We start from the raw sequence: 24,862 nt of genomic DNA on the forward strand, positions 1-24,862 counted from the left end.
CCTTAGAGTAGGTACCCTTACAAAAAACATGCAGTAATCCAGGTCTCTAAACTACCTCCCCCCTGGCCAGCCGGGGCGCCCGATGGAGGGAAAAGGAACTGGTCGGAATAACGTGTTCCGGACTTCCTTCCACGCACCAACGTCCGGCCGGGGAAACTCTCCCCCGTCAGGTGAAAAGAAGCAGCTTGGACTCCTCATGCATAGAAGGAAGCATGAGGTCAGTTCGCTGTCCCCCCATCCCCCCCCCCCCCCCCCCCCCCCCCAGTGTAGCGCGGAAGCGTGGAAGTGTAGCGCCCAAGGATTACATTAGATAATTGACACTGGGTTCTCTTCATCTGCCTCTTTCCCTGTTCATCATTTCGGGGGCGTGAGGTTCACACTGACTTCAGTCTGACTTCTTGCCTTTTCCTCCTCAGACATGGACGAATGCGCCTCCAGTCCGTGTGCTCAGGGCGGGACGTGTATCGACTTGGAGAATGGCTTTGAATGTCTGTGCCCTCCACAGTGGGAAGGCAAGACCTGTCAAATAGGTGAGTGAGACCCCCAAAAACACTAGTGCTGACACGCAGTCGCACACGTCAGTGTTATTTTTGGCAGGAAATTTCTATTTAGTTTTTAGTCATTAGTCTCTTGGATAGTTTTCATTTAGTTTTAGTCACATTTTAGTCACCCGGAAATGTTTTAGTCTTAGTCTAGTTTCAGTCGACTAAATATCATAAGATTTTAGTCGACTAAATCTACAGTTGATTTAGTCGACAAAAATGCATTTGGCGGGCCTTGATGCCGTCGTAATGGCTGTTTTTACACCTGCTGAAAATAGCCGATCTACAAGCTCACAACGCGTTGCGCTGCGACGCGTTGTGAGCTTGTAGATCGGCTATTTTCAGCATTCATACATCAGAGTACCTGCAGACCCTGGAATCTTTTAAAACCTGAAAACGTTCTTATTTTGGAAGGCCTTTTCGTGTTGAACTGTTGTGTCTTTTTTTTTTTTTATGCTTGACTTTCTTTTAAATAACCCTGGTGTTAACCTTCTTTGATTGTGTTTTTAACCATGTCGCACTCTGGCATTCCTTGTGAATGAAAAGTGAAATACAAATATAATTCATTATTTATTATTTATACCAGCAATTTGATTGCGCCATAATGCCAGCGGCATGACTTGGGGTATGATAATAAAAAACGTGGTTGGGTTTTCATCATCCATCATATTCAAGGCTGGCATTCCTTTTCACTCTCACTTGATTGAACATTTACTAGCTATGTGTTTGCTCACGTTTCTGTGAGATTTTGACACATTGATTGATTTAAAAGTGTGTTTTTATTCCGCTCAATTCTCGCACGCTGTGTTGTTCTGCATCACGCAAGTCCACGTGTAGTTGAAATCCAAACAAACTGAAATCCAAACAAACTTTAGCTTTTTTTTTTTTTTTTAAGTTGAAAAATGTACTTCTAATAAACGCTCTAAGGCCCTCATTTATCAACGCGGTGTACACCCACATTTGGGTGTACACCTTGTGTACACCTGGTGTACACCCATAACCCCGTTGATAAATGAGGGCCTAAGTCTTGTTTACTGTTGTGCGACAGCTCCTCCATAATAGCTTTTATTTCTGGATAATCCTTGGCTACTACACGTTGGAACCTGAGCCTCCTTTGGCTAGAATACAAGCAGTCAATAATTCTGGACGACTCTGGCAGCAGCCCACGGCGGCACTTTTCTCAATGAGCCTCTCCTCCTATGGGTGACGAGCGTCACCAATATGCTATATCGGACTGTTTTGGTCGGTGGCGACGGCCCGGTGTCCCCTTTCACTGTTTATGTATCTGTCCCGCTCCGGTAGGGAGGGCGCAGCGGGAGGCGTGCTGCCAGGAAATGGATTACGACCAGTAAACAAAGTTGGGGTGCGTAGGAGGAGGGGGGGGGGGGGGGGGGGGGGGGGGGAAAGGGAACCCAAGAATTCAGTGTCATCTTACCAGTACAGCTCTCCGCTTACAGCCATGCAATTGCCCTCCTAGCTTACCTGCAGAGCGCTGTGTGTGTGTGTGTCTGTGTGCACTGTGCGTGACTGTGTACGTGCACACGGTTGTGAGTGCGCCGCTCGTGGGAGTTTCGGGTTTCGGAGAGAAGACAGGTGTGTGAGGGGAGCAGGGCTCCCTGGGGACGCCCCCCTGTTGAATATTTGATGAGTGGCAGTGCTTTCTTTTCCGCCTGCTTTTTGGGTGTTGTTGTTGTTGTTGTTGTGAGGATATGATGGGGGGTGTTTTGCAGACGTGGAAGGGCCAGTGTGGATATGATGGGGGGGTGTTTTGCAGACGTGGAAGGGCCAGTGTGTCACCTGTGGTTTCTTGACTGGATTGACCAATAACACAGTGGACGTAGTGGCTGCATTACTGCCAACATTAGGCTGTGAAAAAGAGGGACTGTTTCTGGCGTCTCAGCGCTGTGTTTGTTTGTGTGTGTGTGTGTGTGTGTGTGTGTGTGTGGGCGCTTGAACGAGCAAAGTGACAGTGGTGCACGTCATGCAGAGTGCACGGCATATCCCACACAGAAACTGAGAATCTGAGCCATTCGATTTGTGACACCTGCTCCTTTATGTCCTGCATAAGAGTGTTGTGTCCCGGTCGGATTCTCAGCTCGCATCGGATTGTCTTCTCAAGCTAAAATTGTGAATGTTGAATGTTTCTGATGATGTGAAAATGGAATGGGTTCGTGTTGAGGCCATGGGCTGCTCAGCGAGGCCACCTGCTGGCCTGGACAGCTCGCTTGAGGGCACGCTTCACAAGTTGATAAGAATTCACTGTCACTGTCCTGTTGAACCAAAACCCATCCTGGTGAAACGCCTAGTTGTTTTGTGAGTCCCAGGTGTGTTTCCTCACTTTTTAGAGCTCTGCAAAGCAATCTTTTTTTTTTTTTTTTTAAGATATTTTTTTGCGGCTTACGCCTTTTTATTGATTTTTTAAGGGATAGAAAGTAGGCTGACAGGAAACGGGAGAGAGATGGGGGGATGACATGCGGTAAAGGCCGTGTCGGGTCCGGGAGTCGAACCCGCGGCACACCGCGACTGGATCACCAGTCTGGTGCCCAGACCGTTACGCTACGGCCTGGGCCTGCAAAGCAATCTTTACTGAAACACAAAGTGAGAGATCACAAACGGAACCGGGAAGGTGGGCCCGTAACATTCCTGCCGTTGGCAACGAGACGATGTCCTTGGGGACAAAGCGTGACTGTCCCTGTTGGTGTTTTGATGGTTGGCCGTCCAAAGATGTGAGCCTTACATTCCCTTCTCTTTGTCTTTCCACTCTTCCTCATTTTGATGGACTGGGTGAACTCCTCCTCCTCCTCCTGCCTTCACAGATGCGAATGAGTGCGCTGGGAAGCCCTGTGTGAATGCGTACTCGTGCAAAAATCTGATTGGCGGATATCACTGCGACTGTTTTCGAGGATGGGCCGGACAAAACTGTGACATCAGTCAGTATTTCCTCCTACTCGATGTCACTTACGACTTTTCCAACTTTTCACCCCCGGGCCCCTCCCCTCCCCGCCACACCCCAAACGTCTCTCTCTGTTGGTGTCCTGGCTGCTTCTAGCCGTCACACTCATAGACGTATATAAAGGCTAGATGGGTCAAGGCGGAGTCTCTGACGTAGTTCACCCGGCGGCCATCTTGCTGAGGTGCTACAGTAGAGTATACTCAACTAACATACTCATGAAATCACTCAAATCTTGACGGATTTTCAAACGGGTTGGTTTATTACAAACGTTATCAACGTGGCTATGATTCCAGATGCTTATCTGTTTAATGTTATTAAGTATGCGGACATCTCTGACGTTTATGACAAACCAAACCGTTTGAAAATCGGTTGAGAATTGAGGAAGTTATGGTTATTTAAAAAGTACATGCCCCCATAGTACACAATGTTATGCTGCACCCCAGTAAGATGGCCGCCACCAGAGCCATAGAGTAAGACAGAGTTACGACAACTGCGTTCACTTCATGGGGGCCATGCAGGCTCTTCTACATAGACGGAATGCATTGGAGTCTATGGGCTCGCCGCGCGAGTTCTGCCCCCATCGATGTCGTAACTCTGTATTACTCTATGGCTCTGTGTAGTGACGTCGCTCCCCTATTGGCCAGCAGTGTGGGTGAGCCATCTAGCCTTATATATCTATGGTCACTCTCCTCCCGGACTGACACCAGGCCTAGTAACTGCTTTCCAGTCTGTACTCATCCATGCCCATGTGGGCTAACATGCATGCAAGGCTCTCCTCCTCCTCCTCTCTCCTGGAGTTTAGCTGAGCCTGACTAGGCTTAAAAACAATTCTAACCCCACCTTTCTTTAACTCGACCTGCATGTCACACGGCATCATATACCCGGTCAGCTATACGGAGCCATTAGGAAATGGCTCAGAGCTGCTCCCAATCCCATGCTTGGTCATGGTCATTCTTTATTTGACCACTGTCGCTTTCATTTCAGATGTCAACAGTTGCCGTGGCCAGTGTCAGAATGGAGGCACATGTAAGGTATGATCACATCATTATGTGTATATTTATATGCATAATATCAAAGGAGAATTCCGGACTAGACTTAAAAAAAAAACATTTATCAGGCATGCTATGGCTTTAAGCAGGTAGGCGGAGGGCGGGAACCCCTTTTGGTGTTAGCATTATGTTGTGTTTTAGCTATTCAAAAATAGCTGATCTACAAGCTCATAGCGCGCCACCGAGTGGCGCGCTACGAGCTTGTAGGTCTGCTATTTTTTTTTTTATCGAAGAACGGCTGACATAGAAACATAGCTTTTTCAGAAAACTGTCAGGATGTAGAAGACATTTTTACTTAGAATCTGATCTCTGGTCAGAATGGGTTAATGCCTTCCTGCTCAGGGCAGAAGCCACAGAGGGACGACATTCTGTACCCACATGTTCATGTACTACAGATGTAAACGAGACCAAAACATGTGAGTAATCTAAATAAGCGATTCGGCGTGCACGCCACGGTCAGATTTTTTTTTTAACTGGTCATTTTACGGTAAGGAAACGGCTAGTCCGGAATTCTCCTTTTTTTTTAATAATATGGTGATTCCATACTTTCAGATTTGACGGGAGAAGTTGGGTGGTGTTTGGGTTCCCTTTCTCACTTGCACTCCCTCTCTCTCCCTTTCCCTCTCCCCCCCCCCCCCCCCCCTACCTCTGTTATTCTCTGTTATTCCCTCCCCAGGAGGGCCCGAGGGGCCACCATTGCCACTGTCCTGCCGGCTTCATGGGCACCCGCTGTGAGGTCCAGCGGAACAAGTGTGACAGCGGGCCGTGCCAGAACGGCGGCCGCTGCCACGCCGTGCTGGGCGGCTTTGTGTGCGAATGCGGGCCGGAATTCTCCGGGGAACTCTGTGAGGTCAGTAGGAACGTTCGTCAACAGGGCCCCGAGAACTGGGATAGTCGTCATGGTCCAGTCAGTCATGGACCATGACAGGAATTCCCTGCTTCTCAAAGTTGGGGGGCCATGAGGTTACCTCGTGGCCCCCAACTCGAGAAAACCCAGACAGAAATGTCCCTATCTGATACTCCCTGCTCATATTGTAAATTGTAGGAAATCTGCAAGCACAACACAATGTTGAATCGTAATGCGTTTTGTGGTTGCAGATTGAGATTTTTTAACCCATTCTGAACGGGAACCCATTTTGGTGTTGGTATCATGTCGTGCTTTACCTATTGAAAAATAGCAGATCTACAAGCTCATATCGCGCCACCGAGTGGCGCGATATGAGCTTGTAGGTCTGCTATTTTTGAAAAATCGAAGAGCGACTGACATTTTTAGAATCTGATCTCAGGTCAGAATGGGTTCATCAGACCAGTGTGTGTCCGGCGGAAACCTCGTATGAATCTGATCTCAGGTCAGAATGGGTTAAGAGGACACCAATCTGGCAACCCATAGGCAAAAAAAAAAAGAATTGCCTCTGTGGGGTGCACCGCCCAGTTCCACCTGTAGAGGCCGCATGTCTGCCTGCTCACTCTCCTTCGGGCCCTCCTCTTCCGGTGTCTTTGTTTTCGTTCCTGCTAACCACAAACTCTGCTCCAAAAGTTCCAAATGCAGGGAGTTGCCGACAGATTTAGCTGCGGAGCTCTGAATCTGTCGTGAGAGATTAAGAGAACGTATCTCGTCATGAGATGATTGAGAATTGACCTCGCTGGCTTCAATTCTTTCTTTCTTTCTTTTTTTTCATTCCTTTTTTTAAGTCGACATTTGACGCTAATGTGGGTTAGCAGTCAGGAAACGGACACTTCAGCACTTCTCTGGGGCCCTGAATGGAGGACATTGCTGGTAGGCAGCCAATCCTGATTTAGCATCTCCACTATAAATATGAGCTGCCTTGAATGAGACGATGCTGGAAGGATGCCTGCATATAGTACACTACTCTGATGCCTACTATGGCACGGGCCACATTCCTCCATTGTAGTGGCAAAACCACTACGCTTTGACTATTTTAGTTTTTCTCTTTTGCTGCGCCGTTTTATTTATTTATTATTGGGGAATTCCATCTTGATTTTCCTATACTGTAGGTTTAAACGAGGTCTTTGTCACTTAAAGCAAAATCGCAATTTAGTAGAGGTTTGGGTTTGTGTCCTTGCCCTGATGTAACCCCAAATATTGCTAAGATATCTTCAATAGTTTCTCTGTCGAGATATCTTTGGTAGTTTCGATAGTTGATTAGAAATTTTCATTTAAAAATAGACTCATCGTTGACTTTAATTGCACGTTGAAACGGTCTCAAAGTAAATCTTTTGGCGCATATATATATATATATATATATATATATATATATATATATATATATATATATATATATATATATATGTGTCTGTGTCTAGGTGTCTATACGCCTAGAATTGCGTGGTTGGTACACAAAATGTGTGCAGGTTGGCAGCTCTGCCCCGGTTGACATACGGTAATAATGCCAGGCATGGACTCTATGGGTCAAATTCGTACAGATGAGGAGGTCGCTCTAGTGGACCGTTGTTGTTTAAAGCAAAGCTGTTGTGATTATCCTGACTCGCGTCTGTTCAGCACTTAATGTTTAATGTAGTGAAGCGTGTCGAAAGACCTGCAAGTTGAAACATAAGGCCTACAAGGCAAGATGTCTCCTGCTCTGTTAATGGTGTTGTTGTTGCTCTGATGGAAGCAAGATTTATAGAAGTTGAGACACATGAGTTTCCATCACATGCAAACACTCAAGCACGCAGGCACACACACACACACACACACACACACACACACACACACACACACACACACACACACAGTTTGTTTTACTTCAAGTGGCGGGACCAGATCTATTTATGCTAGCCTGTTTAGCAGCTCGAATGGGCTCTGTTGAGGTGCTGTGTGTCTCTCTCTCTCTCTCTCTCTCTCTCTCTCTCTCTCTCTCTCTCTCTCTCTCTCTCTCTCTCTCTCTCTCTCTCTCTCTCTTCACCCATCTTGTTGCCCACCATCACTCTCGTCTTTAGTACCTTAAATGGCAGCGGGTGGAACCCGCAGTTTATGCACAGACTAGACTTCTGTTTACACAAATTGCAGCCTTTTTCTGCACCAACCTCTAATACATATGGAAATGGTGAAAGATGTCGGAGCACGGCATCCGCTGACTTCTCTCACGGTCACTCACGGTGGCACATTGTATTTAAACCACTTTCAGCCTGGGCATGTCATTATGGGCCAAAGTTTATCTTAAATGTTCAAACATAGCAAAACATAAACAACTTCATCACGTAGAACAGATGACCTATTCTTTAAGACTGCAAAAACAGCTGGGTGAAAGAAGATGGGAGAAATGGACAGAGTACTTAGCTAGGGGGGTGGATGTGGAGTGAATGGTTGGTGTCTTTCCGGTTGTCATTTAATGTAAAAATCTGTAATATGTATTGCTGCTGTACATCCCATGACCTTTTGTCTTTTGTTTTTACTCATTTTTTTTTACTGTTGATGTTTTTGTCCTATTGTATGTCTTGTTTGTCTTTGATGTCTGTCTTGCATATTCCAAAATTCCAAAATAAAGAGTTTAAAAAAAAAAGCAAAAAAGCAAAACATAGCAACTCTACGAGGTCACTTTGCAACGCGTTGTGAGCTTGTAGAGTGGCTATTTATGTGTGTGTGTGACGCGTCATATGGCAAAGTATGAAATGAGGCTTAAGTGGTTAAGTCTTATCTCCCCACAGTGCCGTTTTTAAACACTTGGATATTTGCCATGGACGTTTCAACATGATGAAGTGAACACCAAATGGCTGCCTCCTCCTCCTCCTCCCTTTTCCACAGGTCCCAGCTTGGTCTCCTTCAGACGCATGTGATCCAAACCCGTGTGAGAACGAGGCCAAATGCCACAGCATGGCCCAGGACTTCTACTGCGCCTGTCCCGAAGGCTACGAGGGCAAGACCTGTGGCCAGCTCAAAGACCACTGCCGCACCCCTCCCTGCCAAGGTGATCTATCCATATTGATTATTATTGTGAATTTGTGATGCAAGACTAGATGTCATCTAGGATTTTTGGGTGTCGTGACATCGCATAAGTGTTGTCTTTTCCTGTTTCTAATCACTTCACTTACACTGTACATTCAAAAAGTAGCTGATCTACAAGGTCACAACATGTCCCCTTGGTGATGCTTAGTGAGCTTGTAGATCTACAATACATTTTAATCACAATACTGATATCTAGGTATTTCTTTTTTTTTTTTTTTTTTTTTATCCCACGATTTTGTAACCCATTTTTCACCCCTGTGTCAATCATCTAATGTGATCCTGGGCTCTACACACCCTCCACCAACCTAGTCCCCATATATGGGGGACAAGGGGAGAGCAACGGACTTGAACTCATGCTTCCTTCATGCCTGAGTGTCCAAGTTGCTCCTTTACGCCTGACAGGGGGGACTTTGATATCTAGGTATTTGGTGAGAGATATTTTTGATTTTGGCCATCACAGTAGCAAACTGTATAGAACTCCCATTTGGACCCTGTGTGTGTGTGCGGCGTGTGCGCCACTTGTTGCACGAGCTTTGAAGTATGAATTTCGTGTTTCCATTCCTCCGCCCAGTGATTGACAGCTGCACCATTGCCATCGCGACCAACGCCTCGGGCGACGACGACGCCGTGCGGCACATCTCCTCCAACGTGTGTGGTCCGCGAGGTCGCTGCATCAGCCAGCCGGCGGGCAACTTCACCTGCGTGTGCGATCCGGGGTTCAGCGGCACCTACTGTCATGAGAGTAAGTCCATATAATTATACACTCTGATCACAGCATGGGGTGTGAAAAAAATTGTTTCTGCCACTCATTTCTACATGCAGTACAGTAAGCCAGTGGCTACTATCCACTATTCTCCATATGCAGACCGCGGCCATCTTACCATACAAGTTAACCCATTTTTACCTGAGATCAGATTCTAAAAATGTCCGTTTGAAAATGACAGTTTTCTGAAAAAGCCATGTTTCTATGTCAGTCGTTCTTCGATTTTTCAAAATTAGCAGACCTACAAGCTCGTAGCGCGCCACTCGGTGGCGCGCTATGAGCTTGTAGATCTGCTATTTTTCAATAGCTAAAGCATAACATGATGCTAACACCAAAAGGGGTTCCCGCCCCAAAATGGGTTAATGGCAAGGTGCTACCTAGGTGCCATTTCCAATGGCATCCAAACAGAAAAGTCCTATATAATTGTATTAAACTACGTCAAACTCACCAACATTGCAGCTTTGTTTCATGAAAAGTGTTTATTTCATAAAAGTCCACTGTAGACATGTTACGAGCTACTTTGTGTCCTCGCAGGTGATTCTTTTTCCAAGTGCTGGGAGTTTGGAAGTGCTCGTGTACCACCTGTTAATAAATTGGCACATAATGCAAGAGGCAGCAGGACATTAGCTTTACTGAAAACGAGTGCATTTCCAATCTCTGATGGAAACATGGCCGCCGCGGTCTGCAAATGGGCAATGAGTTCCTAGAGGCAAACATTTCTGCCAGTAGTCGATGCTCTTTTATCTAACTAACCTTCATCAAATCCTTTTTTTTTTGTAGACGTCAACGATTGTGTTGGCAAGCCGTGTCGGAACGGTGGAACCTGCATCGACGGAGTCAACTCCTTTCAGTGTTTCTGTCCCGATGGCTGGGAGGGCAGACTCTGCGACCTCAGTGAGCTCCTTTTCCTTCTTTTATTCCCTTCCTCTCCTTCCTCTGTCCTTTTTCCCTCACGCCACAAATAACAGAAGGGTTAATTTTTTAGTTTTTATTTGTTGACAAAATCAACAGTATATTTATTCATAGTTTTAGTCATCATTGCTTAGTTTGTATATAGTTTTTGTCAGTGAAATAAGGTAGTCGACAAACATTTTTTGTCATAGTATTAGTCGACTAGAACTAATGCTAAAGTAGCCCAAGGGCTACTTTCTTACATAATAATTGTTGGCATTTGAGAGTTTGGCTCATGGAACATGGAACGCATGCCAAGGACTTAGAAAACACCAACCTTACCCTCCCTCCCTCCATCCCTCCATCCTCAGACGTCAACGAGTGCAGGAGGAACCCGTGTAAGAACGGTGGACGATGTGTGGACCTGGTCAACGACTTCTACTGCGAGTGTGCAGACAACTGGAAGGGCAAGACCTGTCACTCCCGTGAGTTCTGTCAAGCTGTGTGTGTGTGTGTGTGTGTGTGTGTGTATAATTGGACCCGGTCCGAAATGGACCCGGTGATATCAGAACCGAACCGATCCGGATCCAAGAACATTCTAATTGGCCACACCCGGCCCGGAACCGGACCCGAAAGTTTTGGATCCAGTCCGAAACGGAGCCGAGAAGTTTTGACCAAAACGGCGCCGATCCGAGATCCGGACCCATAGTGTGTTCTCTGCAATATTATATGCTTTAACATGACATGAGACTGCTCTCTATGAGCAACGTGCACCCCGCCGCCTCTCCAGACAGCGCCAAGGAGGCGGAGGGTTGCAAACTTGCATCGGCTATAGTGCATTTTTGCGCACCGACATTCTTACCAGAGCTGTTGACAATCACAACAAAACTGTCCCACATTTTTCCTCCGAGGTGGAAAGCCTGGTGATGCGAGGTTAGTCGCACAATGCTTGTTGCTTTGCGTTTCACCTCGCTCGCTGAAGGGTGCCGCCATGATTGCATTAATATAGCCGTGTGTGTGTGTGTGTGTGTGTGTGTGTGTGTGTGTGTGTGTGCAAGCGAAAGAGAGAGAGAGAGCGCTCTCGCTCATGTCGAGGTGCAGGACGAGACCCAGCCCTCGTTGACTCTGTTCAACAGACAATATGGACTTTAGAATGTAATAATTACAACGCAGTGAACGCACGCATGTCTATTTTTTAAACCTATTTTTAAAGTTGAAGGGTTTAATTTATAAATCTCGGATCCTCACGGTTATTTCGGGTATTCTGCATTTCAGATACCCGAAACGAGATCTGCAGCTTTGAAATGGAACCGACCCGTTCCCCGACAGCACGTCAATATTTTGCACCCGACCCGGCTCGGTTCTCGGGTCGGATCTCGGTTATTCGGGTCCGGGTGGACCCGTGCTGCCCTCTAGTGTGTGTGTAAGGGCTATTCAACTAGTCTACTAGTAAATCCACTAGTTGACCTTGTTGGTACTAGTTGACTACTAGTTGATAAGAAAGAAGAGGTTTCCTTTTTTTTTTTTTTCTCTCGTTTTTGTAGGCCTCAAGATCAGCTAGATTATAGTTATAGTCACCAATGTACACCGTTTTTAAATTGTTGTAAGAGCAATCCAGCTGTGTTCATAACTCTGTGTGGTGTATGTGCTACTGTACCTGGTATAACTGTAACTGTGGTATGTGCTACTGTAACCCGTCCAGGCGAGAGCCAGTGTGACGGCACCACGTGCAGTAACGGAGGGACCTGCTATGACCACGGCGACGCCTTCCGCTGCGCCTGCCCCCCGGGATGGGGAGGCTCCACCTGCAACACGGGTGAGGCCGAGGAGGGCCAGGCTGAATTCATGTCCTTTTGGATGTGGTGGTGTCGTTGTGTGGTTACCTTCAGTGGTGGACAATGTACTCAACCCCCCCAAGTACTGCAGTCAAAATAATAGATGCTCTTGATCCAATATTTCTCAACTACAACTAGTGTCAACTACCGGTACTCAAACTTGTACTTGGACGTGTTGTGAGCTTAACTTGTGCTATTTTAGTGGTTTTAGTCGTTAGTTCATAATCTACTTTTTAATCCACTTTGTAGTGGAGTCGAAAATGCAATATCCGCCTTTGAAATGTAGTGGATCCAGTATTGGTATCCAAAAATACTAATTACTAGGGGAAATTAACTTTGTTACTGTCCAGTGTCCACCACTGTGGTTATTTTGGTATTGATAAAAAAAATATATAGGCCTATATATTTTTTTCTTCTGGTTTTCATTTTTGATTAAAAAAAATAAATGCACAACTTGCATAGTTAGAACATGTATCTCAATATCTGACTCATCTCCTTCAACGCTCTCTCTGCAGCCAAAAACAGCACATGTGCCTCCAGCCCTTGTTCCAACGGGGGCACGTGTGTGGGCGGAGGAGACGCCTTCACCTGCATCTGTAAAGAAGGCTGGGAGGGGCCCACCTGCAGCCAAAGTATGATTCACCTCAGTCTCTGTCCAATGTTGTAGTTCCCACCTGCAGCCACAGTATGATTCACCTCACTCTGTCCAATGTTGTAGTTCCCCACCTGCAGCCAAAGTATGATTCACCTCACTCTGTCCAATGTTGTAGTTCCCACCTGCAGCCAAAGTATGATTCACCTCACTCTGTCCAATGTTGTAGTTCCCACCTGCAGCCACAGTATGATTCACCTCACTCTGTCCAATGTTGTAGTTCCCCACCTGCAGCCACAGTATGATTCACCTCACTCTGTCCAATGTTGTAGTTCCCACCTGCAGCCAAAGTATGATTCACCTCACTCTGTCCAATGTTGTAGTTCCCACCTGCAGCCAAAGTATGATTCACCTCACTCTGTCCAATGTTGTAGCCCCCACCTGCAGCCACAGTATGATTCACCTCACTCTGTCCAATGTTGTAGTTCCCCACCTGCAGCCAAAGTATGATTCACCTCACTCTGTCCAATGTTGTAGTCCCCACCTGCAGCCACAGTATGATTCACCTCACTCTGTCCAATGTTGTAGTTCCCCACCTGCAGCCAAAGTATGATTCACCTCACTCTGTCCAATGTTGTAGTTCCCACCTGCAGCCAAAGTATGATTCACCTCACTCTGTCCAATGTTGTAGTTCCCACCTGCAGCCAAAGTATGATTCACCTCACTCTGTCCAATGTTGTAGTCCCCCACCTGCAGCCAAAGTATGATTCACCTCACTCTGTCCAATGTTGTAGTTCCCCACCTGCAGCCACAGTATGATTCACCTCACTCTGTCCAATGTTGTAGTTCCCACCTGCAGCCAAAGTATGATTCACCTCACTCTGTCCAATGTTGTAGTTCCCCACCTGCAGCCACAGTATGATTCACCTCACTCTGTCCAATGTTGTAGTTCCCACCTGCAGCCAAAGTATGATTCACCTCACTCTGTCCAATGTTGTAGTTCCCACCTGCAGCCAAAGTATGATTCACCTCACTCTGTCCAATGTTGCAGACCGTTTTGCTGCAGATATATCATAGAGAATGCCATAGCCAGAGCAGATTTGACGCTCAGCAGTTGAGAATGGTCTCCCTTCAAATATAGCCTGAATTGTATTATTGATGTACAATGGACACTCTGACAATGAGTACAACAGGTATTGCATAACCAGAGGGGCGTATATATGTTCCCAGTGGACACCGTTCTCAACGGGCATCGGCCTAGTTAACGATAACTAGTCCTGCTGGTCACTAAGTTCATAACATTGGGAGTAGCACAACTGTCCTAAGTCAGGGGTTTTCAACTGATTGTGTACAAGGGGCGACCACCCTGACTTGGAATCAACCTTGTGGATATGGGCTGAGATTAGTGCTTTTTTGTAACGCTTGCTATGCATCCCATGTGTATACATGCGTCCAACTGTTTCTCAACCAATGGTCCATTGATGACTACTAATAATGTCCTAATAATAATGACTCAACCAGACAATCCGGTGCACTTCCCGCTCTTGAGATTCTAACTCCCTTTTTCTGTTGAATTTCTAGCCTCTCCGACTTGTCAGTAAATTACTACAGTACAGTCATCATAGGTCACCAGGTCATTCAGTTCACTGTTGGAAGGGGGGGGGGGGGGGGGGGGGGGGGGAGAATCAACAAATGCTACATTACTAAATGCATGGTCAGGCCAGGGACCGCACGTGACACCTTCACAGACCACCAGTGGTCCACGGACCACCTGTTGAAAACCCCTGGAGTCTAAGTGAACGTTCACTTGAAGCTTTCCTGTCATACTGTGATAATGAAGCACTGCCTGGACTGTTTGGGGGGGACATAGGAATGATATTGTAACGGTAGACTAGAATTCATAATATTACGATGGTGTAATAATGGAATTCATATTGTGATGGGGTCATAGCAATTATATTGTACGGATGCAATAAGATTCATATTGCTATGGTGCCAGTAGGATTATGTTGAAATATTGTGAGAAGCCAACAAATAATTCATATTTCCCTCCCGTTCTACCAACAGATATCAACGACTGCAACCCTCACCCATGGTATGTATGTTTAGCATTCACATGAAACTCTCCCACTCCCTCCCGCTCTGAACCCACCCAAAAAGCACCCGATCTGTTCTCTCCTAAACCCAGCCACAGTGGGACACCTGCTTACTCTATATTATGCAATGTATTTCTATGAGAAACGAGCTTTATTGCGTCCATACGCACCACGCAGCCAGTGAGAAGAACGGTTGCATTCTTTCTTTTTTTTTTACGTGAGAGTGGGAGAAAAGCACCGCGTTGTCGGTGTGCTTGTGGAGGGGATTAGGAGCATGTTGGTGTGAGTGACGAGATGGTAAAACCAGTGGAAGATGTCCTTTTCAAAGGGACATGGCTTGGGACGAGGTGTGTGTGTGTTGGGGGGTGGTTGGACGTTGAATGGGCAGGAGGGTGGGAGTTGTTGGGGAGTTGGAGAGACGGGACGACAATGAGATCCCCCTGGACACAAGAGTCCCTCTTGCCCCCATGGAGGGAGGCAGGGGGGGGGGGGGGTCGTCCATTCTTCCCCCTGGGGGTGGGGGTGGGGGGGGGGGGGGGGCAGCGCCTTTGAGGAGGGATGGGATGGAGGGATGATGAGGGGAGGGGAGGGGACCGGACACGCCTATTAGCATGTGAAAGGTGTGTGGGGGGGGGGGGGGGAGCTGTATTGATGAATTGAATTGAGCCTTGTGACCCCACCTCCCCCCCCCCCCCCCCCCCCCCCCCCCCATACATACCGTGCTTTGTTGCAGCTGGATAGGATACGGCCCTATATCTAATCGTTTCTCTCTCTTTCTGCGTTCCTCCTTCCTTCCTTCCTGTTTCTTTTCTTTCCTCCTCCTCAGCTACAACGGCGGTATCTGCGTGGACGGAATCAACTGGTTCCGCTGCGAGTGTGCGCCGGGATTCGCCGGACCCGACTGCCGCATCAGTGAGTGACGTTGTTGTTATAGCCGAGGTTACATTTAGCGGTTTATTTTGGATGGATCTGCTGCTGCGACTCTCAGAACAACGACAATCAGGACGTTGGCATAACCCTGTGGGGTGTGCAGGGGGATGGAGGGAGGGGAGGGAGGGAAGAATGGAGGACGGAAGGACGAGGGGAGTGGCACACCTCGACACCTAAATGTCAGGCCAGGACAACCCCTCCTCGACCCCCCCCCCCCCCCCCCCCCATTTTTCCAGTCCTTTAACCCCCAAGGGGTCAGAGGTGGTCCCTCCTTCTCCATACTCTCACACAGTGCACACACAAGAAGACAAATACCCAGTGACCCCGAAATTCCTCCCCTCTCCTAGGCTCCTAGTCTTTGTGTCGTCCAGGGGGGGCCAGTGGTCCCACCTTTGTCGGGCTTTGAATATATATATTTTTTTGTGTTTTCTCACACACGGACGGCTACTACCGTGTTTGCATCTTGTTGTGAAATCCAGGCGACAAAAGGCCTAGCGGAGCAACATCTGTATGCAGGCGACAAAAGGCCTAGCGGAGCACATCTGTATGCAGGCGGGTGACGGACGGCGTAATGATGCCTTTTCCCTCGAGGAGCCCGTGAGCTCAAGCCGGCGCTGCCAAAGGCGCTTGTGAAAGATATTAACGTGCTGGCACGCGTGCACTTTGGACACGGCGGCAAAGAATTGACCTAAACAATCTTCTTTTTTTTTGGGGGGGGGGGGGGGGTCTAATTTTAGAGTTCAGGGACACTAATCTTGTTATTTATCGTGACAGTCTTCCTCATGTGACCTGCAGCTAATCTGATAATGATAGCGGCAACTGTATAATGAGTGACACACCCTCTCTTTCTGTTTCAGACATCAACGAGTGTCAGTCTTCGCCGTGCGCCTACGGCGCCACCTGCGTGGACGAGATCAACGGCTTCCACTGCGTGTGTCCGCTCGGGAGGACGGGCCTCCGATGCCAAGAGTGTAAATAATCCACGTCTTCTGTGATTTGACCCGCCTCATTGATTTGATTGATTGATTGATTCATGCGTGCATGTGTTCGCCCATTCATTCATTCATTCATTCAAGAAAACGACTGACAGATTACAACTTGTCCAAAATGCAGCAGCCAGAGTTTTAACTAGAACTAAGATGAGAGAACATATTACTCCAGTTTTGGCTTCACTGCACTGGCTTCCGGTTGTTTTTAGGATTGATTTAAAAATTATTTTACTTGTCTATAAAGCTCTCAATGGTCTCGCACCTTCCTACCTACATGACTGCCTGCCTAAATATGTCCCAAACCGCCCGCTAAGGTCTTCCACTGCTGGCCTGCTCGCTTTGCCTAAAAAAATGGCAACTAAAAAATACGGGGAAGCAGCTTTTTGCTTCTACGGGCCGTCGGCATGGAACAAGCTCCCTCTGTACCTTCGTCAGGCAGCCTCTGTAGACATTTTTAAAGCTCAGCTCAAGACCCACTTCTACAACATTGCTTTTAAGTGATCTTATATTTTTTGTTATTCATGTCCTCACTGTATTGTATTGCATTACTGCTTGTTTTTTAATGTCGTTGCCTTGCTTTTCTTTTATTCTCCATTGTTCTGTAAAGCACTTTGAGCTGCATTTGATGTCATGAAAGATGCTATACAAATAAAGTTTTATTATTATTATTATTATTCATTGATTGCGTGTCTTTCCTTGTTGTGCAGTCATAGGCATCGGGAAGCCCTGCTACCACGCCGGGCTGCAGTTCCCCCACGGGAGCCACTGGGAGGAGGAATGCAACAGCTGTCACTGTGGCAACGGCAAAGTCAACTGTACAAAGGTACGGTATATCACGCACGCTGCTCCCAAATTAACTCCCCTTCATATCGTCGCCATCGCCGTTTGTCCAAAAGAAAATTCACTTTTCAGGAAACCTGATTGACCAATGAATCCACCGAATTTGGAACCAGTTCAGAGTGTTTCCACTGAAAACAAATTGGTTCAGAACCCTAAAAGTATGTATGCCGGTTCGGTGGAGGTGCCAAGGTTCCAAGAATATAAAAAACAGAACAAGTTCTAGAACCAGAGTTCGCTTGGTGGGGGAAAAGGGGCCACAGTGTAGGGCTGTCCCCGACTAAGGATTTGTATAGTCGACTGATGGATGAATAAATTTGCTGTTAGTCGACTGAGCACCCCACCCCCCAAAAAACATGTGAACATCGACTGAGAGGCTTGTCATTAGCCAGATTGAGCACAGCAGGTGAGTTTGAGATTCTGGAGACTATCAGTCCAGCGCACTGTGCGATTCAAGTCACAGGCAGTGGCACATTGCCACACAGGCAGACACACTCCACATGCACATTGGAGATTTGAACAGTCAGAATGTTCAAATGTGTTTATGTCCCCCACAGACCTAGTGGAATAATACAATATTTTTGTATATTTTTGTAAATATTGTATTTTTATATACAATATTTTGTGGGCTTTTTTATGAACATCGACTAAGAGGTGGTCAGTCGACTGAGACCCGTTCCTATCCGAGGTCAGCCCTACCACAGTGTAGTTGCAACAAACGTACTTAAACCCTGTACTTCAATAACCCGGAGTCCCTCAGAGGTCTATACTAGTTACCCTCTATTCCAAACTGTCTAATGAATGCCTCTGTTCCCTTTGTACCATGTCAGGTAGTGTGTGGACGTCGTCCCTGCCTGCTCCAGAGTTCAGGCCAGGAGCGTACCAGACAGCTGTGTCCGGCTGGCCGGGAGTGTGTGGAGCACAGCTACCTCACCTGCTTTTCCCCGCCATGCCACCAGTGGGGCGTGTGCTCCGTCCTGGGACCCCCGCCTCCGCAAGTGCCCACCAAATGCCAGCCCAACAGTGGGCACCTGGACAACAGCTGTGCCCGCATAACGCTCATTTTCAACAAGGATAAAGTACCAGCAGTGAGTACTGGCTGTTGGACTAATTATTTGTAATTATTATAATACTGTTATTGAAAACTTGGAACATGTTTGCCCCCTAGGGGCGGCGGTGGCTCAGTGGCTGGATGGTAAACCGCAAGGTTCCCAGTTCGAACCCTGTGGGCTCCCCCAGAGTCGGTGTCGAAGTGTCCTTGAGCAAGACACTGATCTACTACACTGCCTTGCATGGTTTCTTCCGCCTTCGGTGTGTGAATGTGTGTGTGTGAATGGGTGACTGTGCAAATCTATTTAAAGCGCCTTGGATAATGGCGCTATATAAATGCATAAAATAACAGATCTACACGCTCAAAAGGCATCGCACTGCCACGTGTTTAATAATTGTACTGTAGATCGCCTATTTTTTTGCTAAGACAGTAATATGCAATGTGGCCCTCTGGAGTGAGTGTGGATATAGTGGCCCTCTCCATTGTCAAAGTTGCCCACCCCTGATATCATCATCATCATCATATCATACTATAATAATTATTATAATTCAGTCAATGTCTGTCTGTGTGTCAGTCTGTCTGTGTGTCAGTCTGTCTGTGTGTCGGTCTGTCTGTCTGTCAGTCAGTCTGTCTGTGTGTCAGTCTGTCTGTGTGTCAGTCTGTCTGTGTGTCGGTCTGTCTGTCAGTCTGTCTGTGTGTCTGTCTGTCTGTCTGTCTGTCAGTCTGTCTGTCTGTCAGTCTGTGTGTCAGAAACACTGTCATAGCTCCACACTGCCTGCACCAAATCACTCCCACTTTTCACACATAATTTACCATAATAATATGGAGGTCTGCACGAAGCCCTTTTTTCGTTTTGACACATTAATGATTAATAATGAATTTATTAGTGAATTAAAAATGCGAAAACGCACCCAGGGCGCAGTACCCCCCGTGGTGGTTCTGTTGGGTTTAGTCAGTAATGTGGTGGTTCTGTTGGGTCAGTCAGTAATGTGGTGGTTCTGTTGGGTCAGTCAGTAATGTGGTGGTTCTGTTGGGTCAGTCAGTAATGTGGTGGTTCTGTTGGGTCAGTCAGTAGTGTGGTGGTTCTGTTGGGTCAGTCAGTAATGTGGTGGTTCTGTTGGGTCAGTCAGTAGTGTGGTGGTTCTGTTGGGTCAGTCAGTAATGTGGTGGTTCTGTTGGGTCAGTCAGTAATGTGGTGGTTCTGTTGGGTCAGTCAGTAATGTGGTGGTTCTGTTGGGTCAGTCAGTAGTGTGGTGGTTCTGTTGGGTCAGTCAGTAATGTGGTGGTTCTGTTGGGTCAGTCAGTAGTGTGGTGGTTCTGTTGGGTCAGTCAGTAATGTGGTGGTTCTGTTGGGTCAGTCAGTAATGTGGTGGTTCTGTTGGGTCAGTCAGTAGTGTGGTGGTTCTGTTGGGTCAGTCAGTAATGTGGTGGTTCTGTTGGGTCAGTCAGTAGTGTGGTGGTTCTGTTGGGTCAGTCAGTAATGTGGTGGTTCTGTTGGGTCAGTCAGTAATGTGGTTCTGTTGGGTCAGTCAGTAATGTGGTGGTTCTGTTGGGTCAGTCAGTAATGTGGTGGTTCTGTTGGGTCAGTCAGTAATGTGGTCGTTCTGTTGGGTCAGTCAGTAATGTGGTGGTTCTGTTGGGTCAGTCAGTAATGTGGTGGTTCTGTTGGGTCAGTCAGTAATGTGGTGGTTCTGTTGGGTCAGTCAGTAATGTGGTGGTTCTGTTGGGTCAGTCAGTAATGTGGTGGTTCTGTGTGTCAGTGTTTTTGTCAGCAAATTTCTATTTTAGTTTAGTCATAGTCTTTGGACTGAAACTTCATTTAGTTTTAGTCACATTTTAGTCACCTGGAATGTCTTAGTGTTAGTCTAGTTTTCGTCGACTAAATGTCATAAGATTTTAGTCGACTAAATCTACAGTTGTAGAAAAAAAATGTAAAATGTATTTTGGCGGGTCTTGATGCCGTCGTAATGAGTGTTTTTACACTTGCAGCTATTTTCAGCATGCAACCAAGTGTAAAATGCCTTATACTGGATCTCTTGTCCACTAGTCCCTTCCTAACATTTTAGTCTAGTTTTTATTTGTCGACGAAATTGTCAGTATATTTAGTCTCAGTTTTAGTCATCGTAGCTTAGTTTTCATTTAGTTTCCATTTGCTTTTGTCAGTGAAAATAGGTAGTCGACGAACATTTTTCGTCTTGGTTTAGTCGACGAAAACAACACTGCTGTGTGTCTCCTCAGGGAACAACAGTGGAGAGCGTCTGCTCAGAGCTGAGGTATCTACCCGACACCCGTACCGTGGCCAAGGACCGCTCCCTGCTGCTGCTCTGCGACCTCTCTCATTCCAACCGGGACGCCGTAGAGGTGGCCATAGTAAGTCTAATGCCGTCTAATCGGGCACTTCATCTTTCAACATCGTTTCCTGTCCTCAAACCTTTTTAACCATTTCCAAAACGGTACAAAGTTACTTTCCTAAATGTGTGCATTAAGAATGACCAATCCTGGTCACTAAACTGCCTCCCCCTGGCCAGCCGGGGCGCCTGATGGAGGGGAAAGGAACTGGTTGGAATAACGTGTTCCTTCCACGCACTACGTCCAACCAGGGAAACTCCCCCCCTGTCAGGTGTAAAGGAGCAACTTGGACACTCAAGCATGAAGGAAGCATGAGTTCAAGTCCGTTGCTCTCCCCTTGTCCCCCATATATGGGGACTAGGTTGGCGGAGGGAGTGTAGAGCCCAGGATCACATTAGATGATTGACACACGGGTGAAAAATGCGTTACAGAATCGTGGGATAAAAAATTAAAAAAAGAATGAGCAGAACAAAACAAAGTAAACATAAACTTGAATTTTAAGTTTGCTTTTTTAAATAAAAAAATAGGATGACAGTTTAAAGATGTGTCCCATTCTGGGCAGGAACCCATTTTGGGGTTCTGTACAGTATGTACAGTATTCAAAAAGGTATTTTTTTTTTAATGCTGCTATATAAATATTTGAAGTCAGGATTTAGAGGCGTTTTTAGAATCGGCCTCAGGCCTAAATGGGTTAAGCATACCTCACACCCTTCAGCTGCAGTTTAAAAGGAATATCACACTTTTGTGGAAAATGGCACCTCGATAGAATGATGTGCTGTCAGCCACCATCACCACACATCTTCAGTCACGTACCACAAAACGCACCCCGGTAGCTGAAAAATGAATAAATAAAATGCATCTGTAAAGCTACACACATCAAATTGACCTATTATGTCCTGTTGTCTTTCTCTTTCCCCCCCTGTTTTTCCTTTCCTTGGCGGTTCTTAGTCCTTCCAGCCAGAGGACCAACCAGACCACAGTCTGATCCAGGAAGCAGCCAGCACCATCATAGGCACCTTGTCCAAGCGACACATAGCACCATAATGCTGGCCATCATGGAGGTCAAAGTGGAAACGCAGGTCATGGCCCCCTCAGTGGGTGAGTAATCATTTGAAAAGGTGTCCCACAGGGGGTTTTATTTTAGGCCCGTCTACTTCCTGATGAGACGCATTCAGCTCATTAGACTAAAGGCAGTGTGTGTGTGAACCGCTGGAACCAATTGCATTCATTAAGGGGGAAAAAAAGGGATCATTATAAAAACTGTCGATAGTGCAAAACGTACTGAGGTGGCACACTGCCTGCAAAGTTTGGTTTTTCCTCACCGGTCAAATACTGTTTTTACATGGGAATTAGTTACAGTACACGAGAGAGACCTGTTTTTATTCATGCCTTACTCCTATACCATTTAATTGAATGCATGTGTTAAAATAGTTTTGCTTCAGTGAATAATTTCCACCCCCGTCTCCCTTTCTCTTTCTACCACATGGCCGTTTCCCTTCCTTCTCCATCTCCCTGTGTGTCCACCTGTGTGTCTCTTTCCGCCACATGGCCGTTTCCCTTCCTTCTCCATCTCCCTGTGTGTCCACCTGTGTGTCTCTTTCTACCACATGGCCGTTTCCCTTCCATCTCCATCTCCCCGTGTGTCCACCTGTGTGTCTCTTTCTACCACATGGCCGTTTCCCTTCCTTCTCCATCTCCCCGTGTGTCCACCTGTGTGTCTCTTTCTACCACATGGCCGTTTCCCTAACTTCTCCATCTCCCTGTGTGTCCACCTGTGTGTCTCTTTCCACCACATGGCCGTTTCCCTTCCTTCTCCATCTCCCTGTGTGTCCACCTGTGTGTCTCTTTCCACCACATGGCCGTTTCCCTTCCATCTCCATCTCCCTGTGTGTCCACCTGTGTGTCTCTTTCCACCACATGGCCGTTTCCCTTCCTTCTCCATCTCCCTGTGTGTCCACCTGTGTGTCTCTTTCCACCACATGGCCGTTTCCCTTCCTTCTCCATCTCCCTGTGTGTCCACCTGTGTGTCTCTTTCCACCACATGGCCGTTTCCCTTCCATCTCCATCTCCCTGTGTGTCCACCTGTGTCTCTTTCTACCACATGGCCGTTTCCCTAACTTCTCCATCTCCCTGTGTGTCCACCTGTGCGTTGCAGACTACCTGGTGCCCGTACTGTGTGTGGTCTTCTGCCTGCTGTGTCTGTTCTGCATCATCGTGTGCGTCTGGTGGACGCGCAAGAGGCGAAAAGAGCGCGAGAGGCTGACTCAGGCCGCGGCCGACGATACCGTCAACAACCAGTGGGAGCCGCTGCGGCTGGTGGCCGGCCGACCACAGCCGCAGTCGCTCAAAGAAAGCAACAGGGAGGCTCAGCAGGAGCGCAAAAAGCTAATGGGTTCCTCCTATCGAACATGTGATGGAGGGGAGGAGGAGGAGGACGAGGAGGAGGAGGAGGAGGAGGAGGAGGCGGAGACGGAAGGAGAGCTGGAACTGGAGGAGGAAGGCGGGGCGGAGGCGGGCAACAAGCGCACGGTTTGTAAGTACTCTAAGGCTGTGGGGCAGTCCAACAGAGGAGCCTTGATCTGCACCTCGCAGAGCTCCGGCTCACCCCTCAAAGCCCCGCACCGGACCCCCGTGTTCAGCCCCAAATACAACCACTGGAATAATGTCAACGCAAGCTTGGCCGGTCCAGACCACAGAGATCAGCTTGTATAAAAAACAAACAAAAGGACTCGCAAGATGCAGCGAGCAAGGAAAGCCACAAGTCTCTTGACTTATAAGAGATCGAGAGAGGAAAGAAAAAAAAGGCTGAGTTTGAATAAGCCATTTTCAGTTTTTCATATTTTAAGTTCCTTCGTTTTGTCACTGTCATCTGTGAGAACAATTTATTTTTGCGTCCGAGTGCGAGGACGAGGTGAACATTCTTTTTTTTTGTTGTTTTTTTTGGCTTTCGTTCACGTCTATATATTTTTTTATTTCATTTTCATTATGTACAGATGAGGCAGAAATGTTTCTGCGTTAGGCGAAAGAAGGCCTAGTCTTTTTTTTTTTTTTTTTTTCGTTCCTGGGAATTTTTACCATTCAAGCAATGATGACTGGTCTAAACGAGAAGCAAAGTGAACCTGTATAAAAAGGAAGTTTTTGTTTACAATGATTGTGATTTTTGTTTGTCATCGGGCTCCTTGTCATGGGAAGAGAGGGGGGAGGGGGAACGCAGATTCGAGAGGATGCCAATATCCTTTTCGACGGACAGTGGAAAGGGGTTTTTGTCGTATAATAACCGCGGTGAACCCTCCCTGTTATTGCTCTGTAACTTCCTGGTATTGCCTGCCAATCCGCCTACAGCCATCCTGCGTCAGCCTTACCAAAAACACATGGCCTGGAGAGGAGAAAAAGGGGAGAGACGCCCCAGTGCCTGAAGCTTCATTCATACTCCATCAGCACCACGGTGTGGCTTGACGACCAGAACTTATTCTCAAAGCCAAAACAATGGGTCGCATTGCAGCGCGTTGTTGTTGTTGGCTGGGGAGAAAAAGAAAGAAAAAAGTTCTTGTTGGCAGGTGGCGCCGTTGTAGTATGTAGTATGTGTAGTATTAACCCATTCTGAACGGGAACCCATTTTGGTGTTGGCATCATGTCGTGCTTTAGCTATTTAAAAATAGCAGATCTACAAGCTCGTAGCGCGCCACTCGGTGGCGCGCTACGAGCTTGTAGATCTGCTATTTTTGAAAAACCGAAGACACTTTTTTAGAATCTGATCTCAGGTCAGAATGGGTTAATAATTAAACTGTCAGGATGTAATAGACATTTTTAGAATCTGATCTCGGGTCAGAATGGGTTAAGACGTGGCCTTCCATTTACAGTGTTTTTTTTTTCTCCCTTCTTCCTCACGACGTCTCTCAGTTCATCTCGGCTGAAAGCTCTGGTTTTAAAGATGTTTTGCAGTATTTCAGTTGGTAGCAAGTGCCTTTTCCACGAGCCTCAAACTCTTCAGGCTTTGCAAGTCTCGCTGCCCCAATTT

General features: G+C 47.0%; 1 protein-coding gene across 1 annotated transcript in view; it reads left to right on the forward strand.

The window, feature by feature from the left end:
• jag2b (jagged canonical Notch ligand 2b) overlaps positions 1 to 24,420 on the forward strand; it is a 79,837-nt gene extending 55,417 nt beyond the window's left edge. Inside the window, 19 exon segments of the mRNA XM_083790318.1 lie at positions 417 to 530; positions 3,359 to 3,472; positions 4,480 to 4,526; positions 5,221 to 5,394; positions 8,311 to 8,473; positions 9,083 to 9,253; positions 10,055 to 10,168; positions 10,537 to 10,650; positions 11,868 to 11,981; positions 12,516 to 12,632; positions 14,660 to 14,687; positions 15,515 to 15,600; positions 16,476 to 16,589; positions 17,315 to 17,430; positions 18,275 to 18,532; positions 20,734 to 20,865; positions 21,793 to 21,874; positions 21,877 to 21,942; positions 23,000 to 24,420. Coding sequence (XP_083646444.1) covers positions 417 to 530; positions 3,359 to 3,472; positions 4,480 to 4,526; positions 5,221 to 5,394; positions 8,311 to 8,473; positions 9,083 to 9,253; positions 10,055 to 10,168; positions 10,537 to 10,650; positions 11,868 to 11,981; positions 12,516 to 12,632; positions 14,660 to 14,687; positions 15,515 to 15,600; positions 16,476 to 16,589; positions 17,315 to 17,430; positions 18,275 to 18,532; positions 20,734 to 20,865; positions 21,793 to 21,874; positions 21,877 to 21,942; positions 23,000 to 23,556 — 2,681 coding nt within the window. The 3' untranslated portion in view covers positions 23,557 to 24,420.
• The last annotated feature ends 442 nt before the right edge of the window (positions 24,421 to 24,862 follow it).

This window comes from Protomyctophum parallelum, assembly GCF_964188405.1.
Source record: "Protomyctophum parallelum genome assembly, chromosome: 19".
NCBI lineage: Eukaryota > Metazoa > Chordata > Actinopteri > Myctophiformes > Myctophidae > Protomyctophum > Protomyctophum parallelum.